At 37.0% G+C, this 13,875-nt stretch overlaps 1 protein-coding gene across 1 annotated transcript in view; it reads right to left on the bottom strand.

Annotated features, from left to right (window-relative positions):
* The window catches only part of TENT4B (terminal nucleotidyltransferase 4B), a 44,668-nt gene that overhangs the window by 4,526 nt on the left and 26,267 nt on the right, over window positions 1-13,875 (bottom strand). Inside the window, exons 3-10 of the mRNA XM_062586307.1 lie at window positions 11,836-11,882; window positions 8,945-9,065; window positions 7,851-7,958; window positions 4,472-4,600; window positions 3,470-3,683; window positions 2,527-2,653; window positions 2,337-2,440; window positions 524-711 (exon numbers count right to left, since the gene is read on the bottom strand). Of these exons, the coding sequence (XP_062442291.1) occupies window positions 524-711; window positions 2,337-2,440; window positions 2,527-2,653; window positions 3,470-3,683; window positions 4,472-4,600; window positions 7,851-7,958; window positions 8,945-9,065; window positions 11,836-11,882 (1,038 nt within the window). The remainder of the gene's footprint in view (window positions 1-523; window positions 712-2,336; window positions 2,441-2,526; window positions 2,654-3,469; window positions 3,684-4,471; window positions 4,601-7,850; window positions 7,959-8,944; window positions 9,066-11,835; window positions 11,883-13,875) is intronic.

Genomic DNA, 13,875 nt, shown 5'->3' on the forward strand with positions numbered 1-13,875 from the left:
TTCTTAAAAATAAACCCAGTAATGGAAAAAACTTAAAAATTAAAATGTGTTTATTTTATTAGATATCAAAACTCTTTCAATCCAGAATTCTTTCCAAAGAAACAGGTTCAAAAAACAATATTGATGCATGTTCTGATTTTGGGATTTGTCCTTTGTTCATTTTTAAATAGAATTTTCATTCAAGCAAACGTTTACAAGGAATTTGGTAGTGCAAGGTTTTTGTTGGTGGTGGGTTTTTTTTTTGTTTTGTTTTCTTTTAATATATATGGCTTACAGCTACCAGTCCTTGAAATACAGTTTTTCCAGAGAAGAGAGCTAAGCAAGTTTGTATCTACTGTATTCACTTTCTATATACGTTGTGTCAAAATCACACTGCAATTTACGTACAAAATTGCATTAGAGGTAACACTTATGCAAATTAGGATTCTGGATAAAAAAACACACTAGAATTCTGAGCTTTCCAAGTGTATTCTGTGCCAATACATGTTTTAAAAAAGCACAGAAAAGAAAGTCCAATACTTACTACATCACTAGAGCTGGACAACGTAGAAGATGATGATGATAGAGGACCTGATGAAGAATTTGAAGAATGTTTACTAAGTGTTTCTGAAGTTTTATTTCTAGGTTTTCCCAGTGCTTCATTCTCTTCAGAGAGATTATTGTTGCATTTGTCTAGCTGCTGAGTATCTACTATCAAGGTTACTCCATTACCTATCAAAACCAAAACAGAAACATCACCACACAAACTGCCAAAATGTTGCATTCTTATATGCCCAGAGCCAGATGCTATACATCTATTACACCCAGCATCACACAGACAGACATTTGTGCACGTACATAATTTTAATACGTGCATACACACGTCTGAATTTGTACCACATGCAGCAAGCAACTACTTTGCGGGATGGAGGGAAGATTCACAGCAGGGAAATCACTGAAAATTACCCTGAATTACCCACAGTTCAAGATGAAAATTAAAGAGCAAAGGCATGGAGGAAGGCAATAACAGAGCTCAGAGGTTCTGCATAAGACCACTTCACGACAGGCTTCAACAGCACTCAACTATATAGGTTTAAGTATTGTTCCTGCGTGCTCAGTATTCAGCAGCTTCTACTAGTCCTCTACTGGAGCTGCTGGGATCACAAGAACACTAGGTAAGTCTGGTTACTTTGTATGATGCCCTAAACTGAATGACTGCTATCTTAAAATAAAAGTAGTAAGAATCAGAACTTAGATCTAAACTAAATCTGAAAGATGACTACTGTAACTACTACGATTATGTTTATAATACGGTTATTTTTATAACCTTGTTCTATCTCACATGACATCTATTAACTCTTCTTTTTTCTCTAGAAACTGGTATCCATGTAAAAGACTACTTCTTTTTGGACACGTTAGAAAGCAAACATCGAGCAAGATCAGCAACAGGGGTCATGACTAACTTGGCTTTCTGATAAATTTATATATTTGGTAGCCATTAGCTACATTTATATACACAGTTTAATATATACATTGTATCAGGCAGTTACCTATTACTGCGGAGCTTGCAGGACTGAACTGTGACTGACTGCCGTTACCAAGTGGCCACCACAAAAGTCTACAGGTTAATAACACATATTAATAGTCCAGAAGCACCTTCCATTTAGAGGGAGAGTGCGGGAAGCTACTCACTGACAAACACTTTAAAAACAAATAGAGAAAAACTCAATCTAGCATGAAGAGTGGGTAGCTATGTCACCTTCTCTGATTCATCTCTGACAAGAGTATAAAATTAATTTGGTAACTTCCAGAGAGTATATACACCAGCAAAAAACAGACTGGCAACTGGCTGGTGGGGTCAGAAGAAACCTGTTTTAAATATCATTTCCCCAGACTGAAAACATGGTAAAAGTCAATTCTTCATTTTAAAGACAATTGGAGGAATAAGGATATAGTTTTCAACTAGCATCCCTAATAACTTTTTAAAACCTTGTCCACAATTTAAGGGCAAAGGAAGAGTAACAGTAATCGCGTGTGTAATCTAAATCAGAAGTATTTTAAAAGCGTCCTATTGTAAGCCAGCACTCTTTACAGACCTTTACACTCACCGAATCTATCACAGTAAAATAAAGACACTATGGTCTTTTCATTCTTGTACCACTCTAAATTGTTCTGGATGAAAATGCATAGGAAGAAGTACATCATATCATCACTTAGCAAAAAAGGTAAAGTTAAACCATATTAAAATGCATGCATTGACTTATGTGAGTCAAAAGCAACAACAGCAAAAAATGATCTACACAGCCCAAATATGCAGGAAGTTTCCCTTTGTGCAGCCATATTTAATCTAATCTTACCATTACATGAAGACTCAGTCCTACTTTGCATTCCCCATTGCTTTGATATCCAGTCTCTGTACGTGGCCACTTCTTGCGTCACTCTAATTATTCTACCTAGTATACTGTAAACCAAAACAAACAAAAATCAGCTTTAAGTACACAGAAATATACGCAATGAATATCTGAAATTTAGACTTTCAAAATTTACCTTTCAGTTTCGTTGTTAGGATAATATTTAGCTATTGGGGAAACTGCATGGCTCAAAACAACATAGGCATAATCAAAAGCCTGTTTCACTTGCATGGCACCATACGAACTCCTCCCAACATCATTACCTTAAAATAAGAATACAATTAGACATATAAAACTGAAACCATGGTTATTTTCAGGCAGGGGATAGTCTTTTTTAATTGCTCTTAAATCCCAATTCACTACTGTCATGTCTTGTATGATACAAAAATATTAATGAGCACAAATATAAGAAAGAGTTGAGAAGACCGACAGATTATTTACATGTACTGAAGTCCAGAACAGTAATTCTCCAGGTAAAAGTGCAATATATGAAGAAAAATGCATGTACAGTGTATATTACAAGTAAAATTACTATTCTGGATGACATTTTCACATCAGAAATATTGTTATCCATTTATATCAACGTTCAACCTTAACAGAACATAAACACAGTAATGTGGAATGAAATCACTACAAATTTATGTGACCTTACAAAAATCAAACAGGACAGTGAGCATTAGAGTACACATGTATCATAAGGTAAAACAGTCATACAGGCAGGCAAAACCTTGAAAGGGACAACGTGTATATATACATGTACATCTAGCCCATACTACTGCCTCCTTATTGCTGTGTTCAGAATAGACATTAAAGCTGTTTGGCATGCCTTCCCATACCCCACTGCCTGACTGCAGTATAGGCATGCTCTCGGATGGCACTGTAACTGCTGCTAGCAACACATCTCAAAGGGAATCATTTAATTCAGACAGCATTTTGTGCTCATCCAAATGAATGAGGTCTTCTGTTCTGTTTTTTGGAGGGTTCATTCTAAGTTATTCTTTGGTTTAACTCCTTTGGATTAATCACTTTTGTAACTTTTTAACTTAGTCAGTATGTTAAATCTTGGCTCATGGAGATACCTGGCTGTAACGGATCCTCGATATACAGCATTGATGGTCTATAGCCATCCAACATGCTTTTTTGTACTTCATCCTTGGCAACATAAGAGCCACCATCCTTTATTCGGATTCCAGTCTTCAAATAATTGAAGTGACGTCCATATAATTCAAAAAACTCTATTAAAAGAACACCATAGTTGGCATTGGGCATGCAGGCATCTTCCCTGGGATGCAGCTATTAAAAGGAGAGACAAGAGAGAAAAAAAAGTCATTTTCTTAAGACTCCAGGTTTCAAGTGACTTTAAATTCTTTTCTGTTTTATATTCTTTGCTATTTCACAGCAAATATATCTAAAAAAGTAGTTTTCCTTAATAAAGCAGTTCTGTATCATAAAAAAAGGCTCTAGCAAAACATTTACAAATCAATTGTCCAACAATGTAGCAGCCAACTATCAATGTTTTCACATTTAGAACTTCATGATGAGTAAGTGAACTTCCAGTACTAACCACAGAGCTTGCATAAAAAATGAATTTGAACTTCACAAACCTGGGTTTGGAATTAAAAATAGAATTTTAACATACACAGCTATCTAAATGATTCCCTCTTCTGTTAAGTATACAGCCTGAAAGATGGTAAACTGATATAAAAATTGATATAAAGCTTGATTGAATATCAGATCATTTTTTGCAAGTGAAAATGCCATTAGTCACAATAAGGAGGAAAAAAAGAGTTGGGGGATTTTCTTACAAAAAGATGTCTGCTGCGTTCATTTGTTTTGTTCTCAGCAGCCAACAGAAATAATGCTCAACATATATTGAGCTCCAATTCAGAGCTTAAACTTAAAAATACTATATACTAGGAAGGTATGTACATTCATAAATACATACACACTTATGCAATAAAATTTAGTACAAGAAAAAACATAGTTGATAAAGCCAGAAAATGATTAACTATTTTGTATTTTTGTAATCCCCTAAACACAATACAGAATTATCTCACACATTTTATTTTCATTCAGCTTACCTGAAGGAAACTAACAGCCATTAAAAAAAGACTATAAGAACCAATTCCACCTGTGAACACCTCATTAAGGTCCCTCTGCAACAGGAACTGTTTCAATACTAAAACTAGATATGGTAATACAGGATATTTCTGAAAAAGAAAAAAGATAGAGGTGTAGGGTACTGTAGTGAATATATACAACTGATGCTAAAAAATATACTAAAGCTAGCTGCTTGTAAGTCTCAAAACTAAGTATAATTCTAACTCACTATTTTTAAAAATAGGGGAGAAGCAGAGTGCTTTGCCTGTGATCAAGATCTCTTCAACTGTGGTGACAGATATTAACAATGGAAAAAGTTACTAATTCAATTCCAAAAATAAAGGCAATTTTATTTGAAAGCATAAATACTTCTTTTCTCATACAGTAAAAATGAATGAAAAATTATGGAAATACCCAAGTCTAAGAAAAAAAACCTTCCAGCTGCAACAAAGGCAGTATCCCAAAACAAACTGAGACTTTTTCCAGCAAGTAATCACACCTGAGGAGCCTAGCGTTCAAGGCTGCCCTTCCTAATGACTACATCCAAAAAATACTTTAAGAAGAGCCACTACTTACCGTATGGTAACTGGTAAGCGGTCCTTCAAGAGGTTTGTGCCCCGGGTTCCCCAAGAGGTGTGCGTAGGCCGCACAAGCAGAGAACAGGAAACGTTTGGCCAGCAGTGGGTGCTGGGGCTACGCCTGCCTCTGCACCCTCCCATTGCAGGTGAGGGGGGAAGAGGCCCAGCAACATCACTCCTCTTATCAACACAGAGCTAGAGACGTCTGGCAGCAGCAGAAAGGTGGCATGGATCGTGGTCCCCATGATTACAAAGATCAAAGGGAACAGAAGGATTTCTCCAAGAGCTTAGCTATCCAAGCCTTACAGCGAGCATCAGAAGGTAGCTGGCACAATGCCTACTTAACCAAAGATCACAAGATTGCCTTTTTAAACTATTAAGGCCTTGTATTCAGTGCTCTGAGTTGTGACTATAAGAATATACCAAAATCCAGAGACAGGATTCTTCCCAGATGTGTGTAAACCCTTAATAAAGGCTTCAACTGCCTCAGACTTCCTGACTAGAATGGATGAAGAGAAACAAATCTTTCTGAAGGTAATACGGAACAAGACATCTCCGTTTGGTTTTTAAAGTTAAGTGAGACAAAACAACTAACAGAGTGCCTTGTAAATGTTTTATACAGACATCCCCAGGCATGCCAAGGAAGTCACTGAGCGAGTATACCTCTAATTTCCTCCAAGTTAAATAAATCACCTTCCATAATACAGTATCCACTGCCCACCTTGTGTCAGTACGGAGCACTGACGCCTCTTCCTTACCACACACCAGCTCAACTGCCTGTGCCCAAGGCCAGCCCTGATGTGGTGGCAGCTGTGTGGCCTTGGCCAGGGCTGCTGGAAAACAGACGGACGAAAAGAGCTGCCATGTGAGAAGCCTCACAGGGGCCTCCGCCGCGTCGCATGGGAGCCGTTTTTCACGTCGCCCTTCACCACGCCTGCACGCTGCCACGTATCCTGCCGAGCCAAGCCCTGACCGCTGAGCCTTGCCCTCCTCTCTCTGCGCCTGCTGCCTGCTGCCAGCCCCAACTGCTGCCACAGGACCTGCTCTGCCGCTCCTGTCCGGGCGCTGCGGGACGGCACCCTTCAGCGGCAAGGATGTTGCCCTCGCCTGCCCCGTGGTCACACGTGGCTCACCGCCCTGCGCCGTGCAGCCCACTCTTGCTGCTCCTTGACCCAAAGCCAAAACAGCCTGTCCAAAAGGTTAAACATAGTCCGAGTAACGCACATGATGCTTCTTCAGTTTAGCCTCTCTCAGAAAGAGAAGATTGCCTCCTATCTTGAAATTAAAAAGCACACAGGCAGTTTGGGCACACGTTGGGCTTACCATGCTTAAATTTATAAACAGAGTACAATAGAAATATGGCAGTCTGCAGCAGAAACACAAAGGTGGCCGGCCTGTCCACCGCAGGGCACTGACCCATGCACTGCCCGGGCACATCGAAGTTCACTGAAGTTACGCTGCAGGTGAGTATCCTGGGACAAAGAACTTTGGCACCTTCTTTCCCTGACAGAGCTAGCTAGTGCAGAACTAACACTGTTCTTGATTTAGCGGAGGGCTGTTGGCCAACATAATCAAATTTTGTTTTTCTGACACAGGCCGAGAGAAACAAAGGTCTTTGGGACCCTCCACCCTTTTACTCTGGAACACGGATGCTAGAGAAGGCTAGTCAAGCACAAATCTAAGCAGAAAGCTTATACAATCACACAGAAGACAAATACACAGAATATCCTACTGGAACTGAACTATTTCAGTACAATTCTTTTTTCCCCTCTTGTGTTCTCTAAGGGTTAAAGGAGTAGACACTGTAGAAGCAGAGTGAGCTACTTTTGTATTTGCTATTAAGCATATATAAAGGAAGTAAGGAGGCTATACATCCAGCTCATAAACAACTGAAGCTCCCAAGTAATTTTGAAGATGGCTTGCGACATGTTAGCATTACCAAAGTAGATGTACCTTACTTCTAAGCCTCATGAGTGAAAGTGCTTGCTTTCCTCAAGAGATTTATGGAACATGCTGAAGGAGTTTACTTGTCTAACTGTAGAAATACTTTGACTCTCCTGCTGTCTATTAGTTTGGTTCAAAAAACAAAATAAAATAATTAGCAGCAGAGAAATAATACCCAAACACTTAAATAAGACTGAACTGTACTTCACATATCTACACAGAACATGCAAATTGAAGTAAAGTTTTCCTTTGACTTTATAAAACATTTACCACGTATGTCCAATGCACTGAATGAGGGAAGCTAAGGCAAAGAGTACAAAGATGCTTCAAAATTTTAAGCACAAAAACACATTAATGAAAACAAAACGAGCCTATATATTAAACAAATAACTGCAACAGTATCTATGCTACAGCTGTAACTGACTCTCTGAAGAATAAATTCCTAAATCTAACTTATTTCAGCTAATTGGCATTTGTATGCTGAAACAGCATTCAAACGAGAACAAGATTATTCCTTTTTGTACCAACATATGGTACCACTAATTTTAGGTTCAAGCAACCTCAGTTATAGAAGTATAACATTCAAGATTGATATTAGTGCATTTTTTCCTTTGTCATTGTATCATTAATCTTCTCTGAATGTATTTTCTGCCTTTATTTTACTATCTTCATGGCCTTTAGAGCGATATACCCAACACCCAAGAACTTCATAAAGTAGTATGGCAAAAAATAACACAGGAGAGTGAATGTATCTGTAGTGGAGATGCCATCAGATTAAAAGAGTAAATCTAATTAAGTTAAATATTCAACTCTAACTCTATTAAAAGTGTTGCCTAACCTTGATAAAATCTTTGATGAGCTGGGCTGCTTTAACCCCATTCTGCACATTAAAGCTGATATCAACTTTTACTTCAGTGAAGGAGTCTGTCAGTTTAATAATAGGTACCTGTAAAAAGAAAGAGAGAGATTAAGTCAACATACATTTCCAAGATACACTTGGTTTCATTCAGTGACATCCAGTAGTAAAATTGAAATGTTTTATGCGTTTATAGAGAGAAGGCAGATAAAGAAAACAGGACTCTTGTCTATTTAAGAACTCTCTCCTTACCAGTCTTTTTATATAAACTGTGCTTTTTCAGCTCATAAACGCTATTTTTCAATTTACTATACTGTTTAACAAAACGTAACACTTCCGCTTCAAAGTAATTTATTTTACATTGCTTTTTAGAGTCAGTTTCTGCTGTAGAAGTATAGTTGTAGTGGAAAAACAAACACCAGAGGGAGACAAATACTTAAGAAAAAGATACCTGGTTACAAACTATATGTACTCTTAAGAGAACAAACCATACACTGAATACTTATCAAAACCATCTTTAAACAAGAATTGCAAAGTGTTAAGATGACTCCAATACATCTCCACCTCAGTGGTTTCCACATTAAATCTCTCTATTAGTAATAGCTATCAGTTAGACTTGTTTAAATACCAGTACTCTTATATGTTCTAACAATTAGCTTTTTCACAAAAAGTAGAAAGCTAGCATGCAATAAATCCTATCTTGCAAGAAATATCATTATATATTTATACATGATTGAACTTACTACTTCAGTAATAAAATGTCTTATGTCTGCTGAGTTGTGCACAAACTCAGCTCAGGAATTCACAAGTCAGATCTAGTTCATCTCAATAACTAATACAACCACAAAAGCAAGTTTATGTTGCGCACCTGAGATTTCCCTAATGGAAAAAATACTTCCATTTGAATTGTATCAATTATTTTGACAGTAGTAAAAAACATCACTAAATAAAAAACATTCTAGTCTCAATGTATATGCAAAATAGTTTCTGCTTATGGAAATTTACCTGTTTAAATGAGATCATCCTGGATTACATATTTAGGTTAGAACAAGAAAATACCCTTTCCCCAAACTTACAGTTGCTTTATCTAAAACCTTTACTGAATTTTCATCTGCAACATTGTGCTTTCTAAGAGCTTCTTCCAGGGTCCAAAGAGGTAACGTCTCCCACTTTCCAAACACAACTAAGTCAATATCACTGAAATGAAAAGAAAATAGAAGTATTCAAATTAAAAGACTAACACACTTAAAAACAACTGATCTCCACACATAATGAGAAAAAAATTGTCAGAATATAGCTTAAACAAACAATTTGTTCTTAGTTTTCCTAGGCCAGGGTGGTATTGTAGAAATCCTTACACTTAAGGGTATACAGCATTATTTCAGATTACCAAGGGAGAGATGTAAATACAGATCAACTGGGTTGCCAAAGTCAGAGGTTCGTCTCCTCAGGCCACACTGTCAGCAGAGAGGGATTGATTTCTCCAGAGAGCGATTCAGAGCAGGAGATGAAGGTGTGAATCACCACCTTGGAGCTGCATTAATCACTAAGGCTAATTTAACAACTTGCCACTGAAAGAGAAAGCCTTGATCACCCTCCTCACTCCCAGATCCTGCCTTCTGCTTTACTGCAGGTCTGGTTTGTCTAAACCACGGTACACCAATTCAACATACTAGCCTGACAAAACCCACCCAGCCCACCACATCAAGAAACAAACCCCTCAAAAGCCACCTTCTGGGGCTAATTCCCTGCCACATCGTAGCTCAGAGTTGGTCTTCTGAGTGATCGGAGTATCAGAAGTGGCACATGGCAAGCAGCTGGGGTGTAGCGCCAAGAACAGGGAGCAGGGAAAGAGAAAGGACAAGTGTGGCAACTTTGACTGCAGGAAGCAACAGGCTGTTAAGTAAGATCAAACCATCTAATTAACTTCACTCTAACTCAGTTCCTTGACGAAGTGCCTCCCTCCCCCCATGCTCCCTTGCCTCACTTGATTATACAGGGATGTGAGACCTTAGCTTACTGCCTAAACTCCAATTCAAAATATGACTGGCATCCAAACTGAACTTAGCCTTCTCCATCTTCACTGAATGAGATCCTGAACTCATTCTCTTTGCTTCTCTGACTTTTTTCTTCCACTATCTCTGCTTGGCTAGGGAGTGCAAAGGGAGAGAGTATAACCCTATAGTTACACTAGCAGGGCACTTCAGCAATATGGAAAACTGCATGATACAAAAACACCAGTAGTCAGGAATACTTCTTTTCACATAGATTTTACAGGTTTGCCAATTCACAAGTAACACAGCTTTAACAACCTCAAAAGCGCTCAAAGAAACTCCAGCTGCACTAGACACAATCTCTCTTGCCGACAACTAGTGTCAGCAACGGGCAAGTTCAGCACCAGTTCAGCTGCATACCATTGAGCTGACAAGGACGGGCAAGCATTCAGACCTGCCTGGAGAGCACGAAACGGTGCTGAACACTTCTCGTCTACCTAAACCAACTTAGTGAAGAACCCAGTGCTGATGCTGACTGTTAACAGGAGAGATTTTTCTTGCACATCAAGAACAGAAAAAGCAATTCTGTTATCACCTTGAGTATACACAGTACCTGCAAGATCACATAGAGATCCAGCAGGTGAGCAATCATGTATCAAAATCTTCAACATCAGCTTAAGTAAAAGGATATTAGAAAAATTCTAACACAGAGTAACAGAATTAGAAACACAGCAGAAGCACAGGTTCTTCTGAATCCAAGATCCCGAAATCTAGATTAGCTATACAGTTTTACTGAAGAGTGGGGAAAAAATTAGGGCAAAGGGAAGCTTTGTTACGAAGTAAACAGTGAATTAATAATAACCATGTGAAGTTTGAGAAGTACTGCCACAGGAAAGGTTTTTTTGTGGGTTTGTGCATGTCTGCTTTTAAAGTATCCGAAGTTGTTCTCCACCAAAAACTCAGCTGAAACCAGGAAAGAAAGTATATGGAGCCAAACAGACAACAGCAAACTGTTTTGAAACTGATGTTAAAAATACATACATATATAATGAATGATCAGATGCATTTAAAATAATGAAAAAGGCAAAAAAGTCTATCCGCAGACCTTACTTCTGACTTTCCAGAAAAACACTGAGCTATTCAGCTTTTCTTGCAACTCCTTAGATAAAAACCTATCCACATACAGAACCTCTGTCCATCTTACAGATGTTTTCTTTCCAAAAGGAGATGAAACAACAACTCAGGTATCTTTCACTTGCAGTCAGTACTAGGTATTAATTTCTCGTGTTCACAGAGAATATTTTGGAATATCTAACAAAACTAAATTCAAGCATTAACCTCAGTCTTCTCCTATTTATATGTGTTTATCCTCAGCAGTCATTTAAGCCTTGTCATTCTATTTCTATTTCATTGTTAAAAGTACTTAGAAATATCTGCACAGAAGATTCCAGTCTCAGTCAGGTATGACTCTTCCTTATGAAAACTAGTAATGGATTTTGAAAGTTGGTTTGAAAGTATAGGTTTCACAAAGGAAGACTGAGGGAACAAAACAGAGGTTTATATGTAATATATATATACTACTTTTATCTTCATTGCTAACACTAGCATTAGTGAGATAATACTAAATGTTTTGATTTAATCCGTGGAGATGATGAAATTTACTTTTTCCTTTAAAGCCAACCTTTTCTTTTGGTTCAGTCATTTAATGAACCCAAACACAAAACAAGCCTTTTGTGATAATGCAGTAATTCAGATCTTTAACTAACACGCACAAAACCTATATAGACACTTGTATTATAGTTAATAGGATTAATTACTATATTTCCAATCATTTGGCAGAATAGCTTATTATTTTCTTAATTTAACAAGTATACACACAAGTAACACAAGTATTGGGAGAAAAATCACTACAGGGGTATAGATTCCACAGGATATCTTTTTCTTGTATAGAATTTACATGCAAAATAACTAACCTTGTAGGTAAATATAAACCAGTTTTAAAACTTCCAAATATCTGCACCTGAAAAACAAGAATAGGATATTAGAAAACAAATTTTTATGCTTCAGCAGTCAAACAAACTCTACTAAATAGCTTGTAAAGGTTGATTATTGCTTCCCTCCATTGGTAGATTTTGGTATTGCTAACATGCACATCATGAACAGAAGTACTCTTTTCTGTTAAGTATTTACATCTTTGTTTCTTTATACCACATTAATCTTCCTTGTTATTTTCCACAAAAGTACAGAAAATATTAATAACTATATTGATTTTTGTATTACAAATCCTTCTTTTTAATATAAGAATTTTCACCAGGACCAAATCTGGCATAGAAGCACGGAACAAAATGTTTTACACACTGAAGAATGATAGAACATAAAAAACAGTATTAGTTCAATTTATTTTTTCTTTCATCTCTCAAAATATAATCTTCGGTTTTTAAACATGTTTTTCTAAATTTAAGGTTTAATTTTTTTTGGCATATTTGTATATTTACAAAAAAAATTTCAAATCAAGATGCATTTTTTTTCTGCATTATACAGCAGGTAGCACAATTCAATTTATTTCTGCTTAAACTAAAAGCCACTATTTTCAGAAATTCTCTTATCTCATAGATATAGTTTATCGTGCCAGATTTTTACTTACACTGGAGGTTTAAACAACTGGGTACCCATTGCAAACTTTGCCAAGGCTCACAGGGAGGTTAGACTCATGCGCTAACTCTCAAAGGGGCACTGTGGAGACTCTAAAGGAAAAATCTCCACACTTTTGGACTAATTTTTAGCCAAACATATACTACCTCGATTTCCACTGATTTAAACATCAAATGACCCACTTCTTACACTTTTCCCTTTGGAGACTGGAAAAAAAAGGAGGTGGGAAACAACTTACTTCTGCAAGCAAGTGTCTAGACACTTTAATACAGACTCTAAGAAGGAACAGGAGTGCTCCCTCTCGGTTATTTTACATCATTTCACGCACTCCAACAAAAAGCACACCTTCTCAGTAAATTTAAATTCAAAAGTTCATAACTTCTCACATTAAAGACTGCAAGAGATGCCAAAAAATTACTATCAAATTTTCCTTAGATTTTCATGAAAGTATAAAAGCATCACAAAACTAAGAACATAATAATAATAATGACTGTTTTAATCCATAACAACAATAAAGACATCCTCCATCAAACTCTATTTGGGTTCAGTCAAACCATGATTTATTCCACCACCAAAAATGTCTTTAAAATGCTTTTGCGCAATAAAACAAATAAAATAAAAAACAAAAACCAGGGATTTGGAGAAATCCAAATATGCTTTCACATTATCAAAAATAGTTTTTAACTGAACAACAAAAAGAGCCTTTACTGAATAAACAGGCCTAAAAGTATTCATAAACTTACTGATACAACATATATGACCTTTTCTGAAAGGAATGAGACAACATCTGCTATTGTACAATAAATTGAAATATGAGAAATACTGAATTATTATAAAAGAAACACACACCCACTCGCCAATCCCTCTCTCATCAACTCCGGAGAGATGGAAGAAGAAGAGTGGGGAAAATAAAATGGAAAATTTAAAAGATTTTGATTTATTATCTGATCAGGACTTAAATTGTTGTAGCTCTGTAGCCATTTACATCTTTAAAGCACACAATACAAGATACTATTATGTCATGAGAAATGTGGGCATTAGTTTTTGTGATGTGCTAAGCACTGCTGATAATGTTTTTAGTTTAAGTAGCTAGATATGTATGTTTGTATTCATAGGAAAACTTAACAGCTCACAATACTATAATGAACTACTACCATTGCTGTAACTAGTACTTATCCTACAGTTGTGCAAATCTGCTCACAACTGCCTAAAGATCCTGAAGGAACATTAATTCTGGCATGTGTCCAAATACATCCTCACTATGCACAACAGATCTTGAAAACCCACTCAAGCTTGCAAAGTCCTTGCTACCAAAATGCCCCCCCAATCAAAACAAAACCCTACCCATAGCCAATTTAAAT

Source organism: Rhea pennata, chromosome 13, assembly GCF_028389875.1.
Source record: "Rhea pennata isolate bPtePen1 chromosome 13, bPtePen1.pri, whole genome shotgun sequence".
NCBI classification, from domain to species: domain Eukaryota; kingdom Metazoa; phylum Chordata; class Aves; order Rheiformes; family Rheidae; genus Rhea; species Rhea pennata.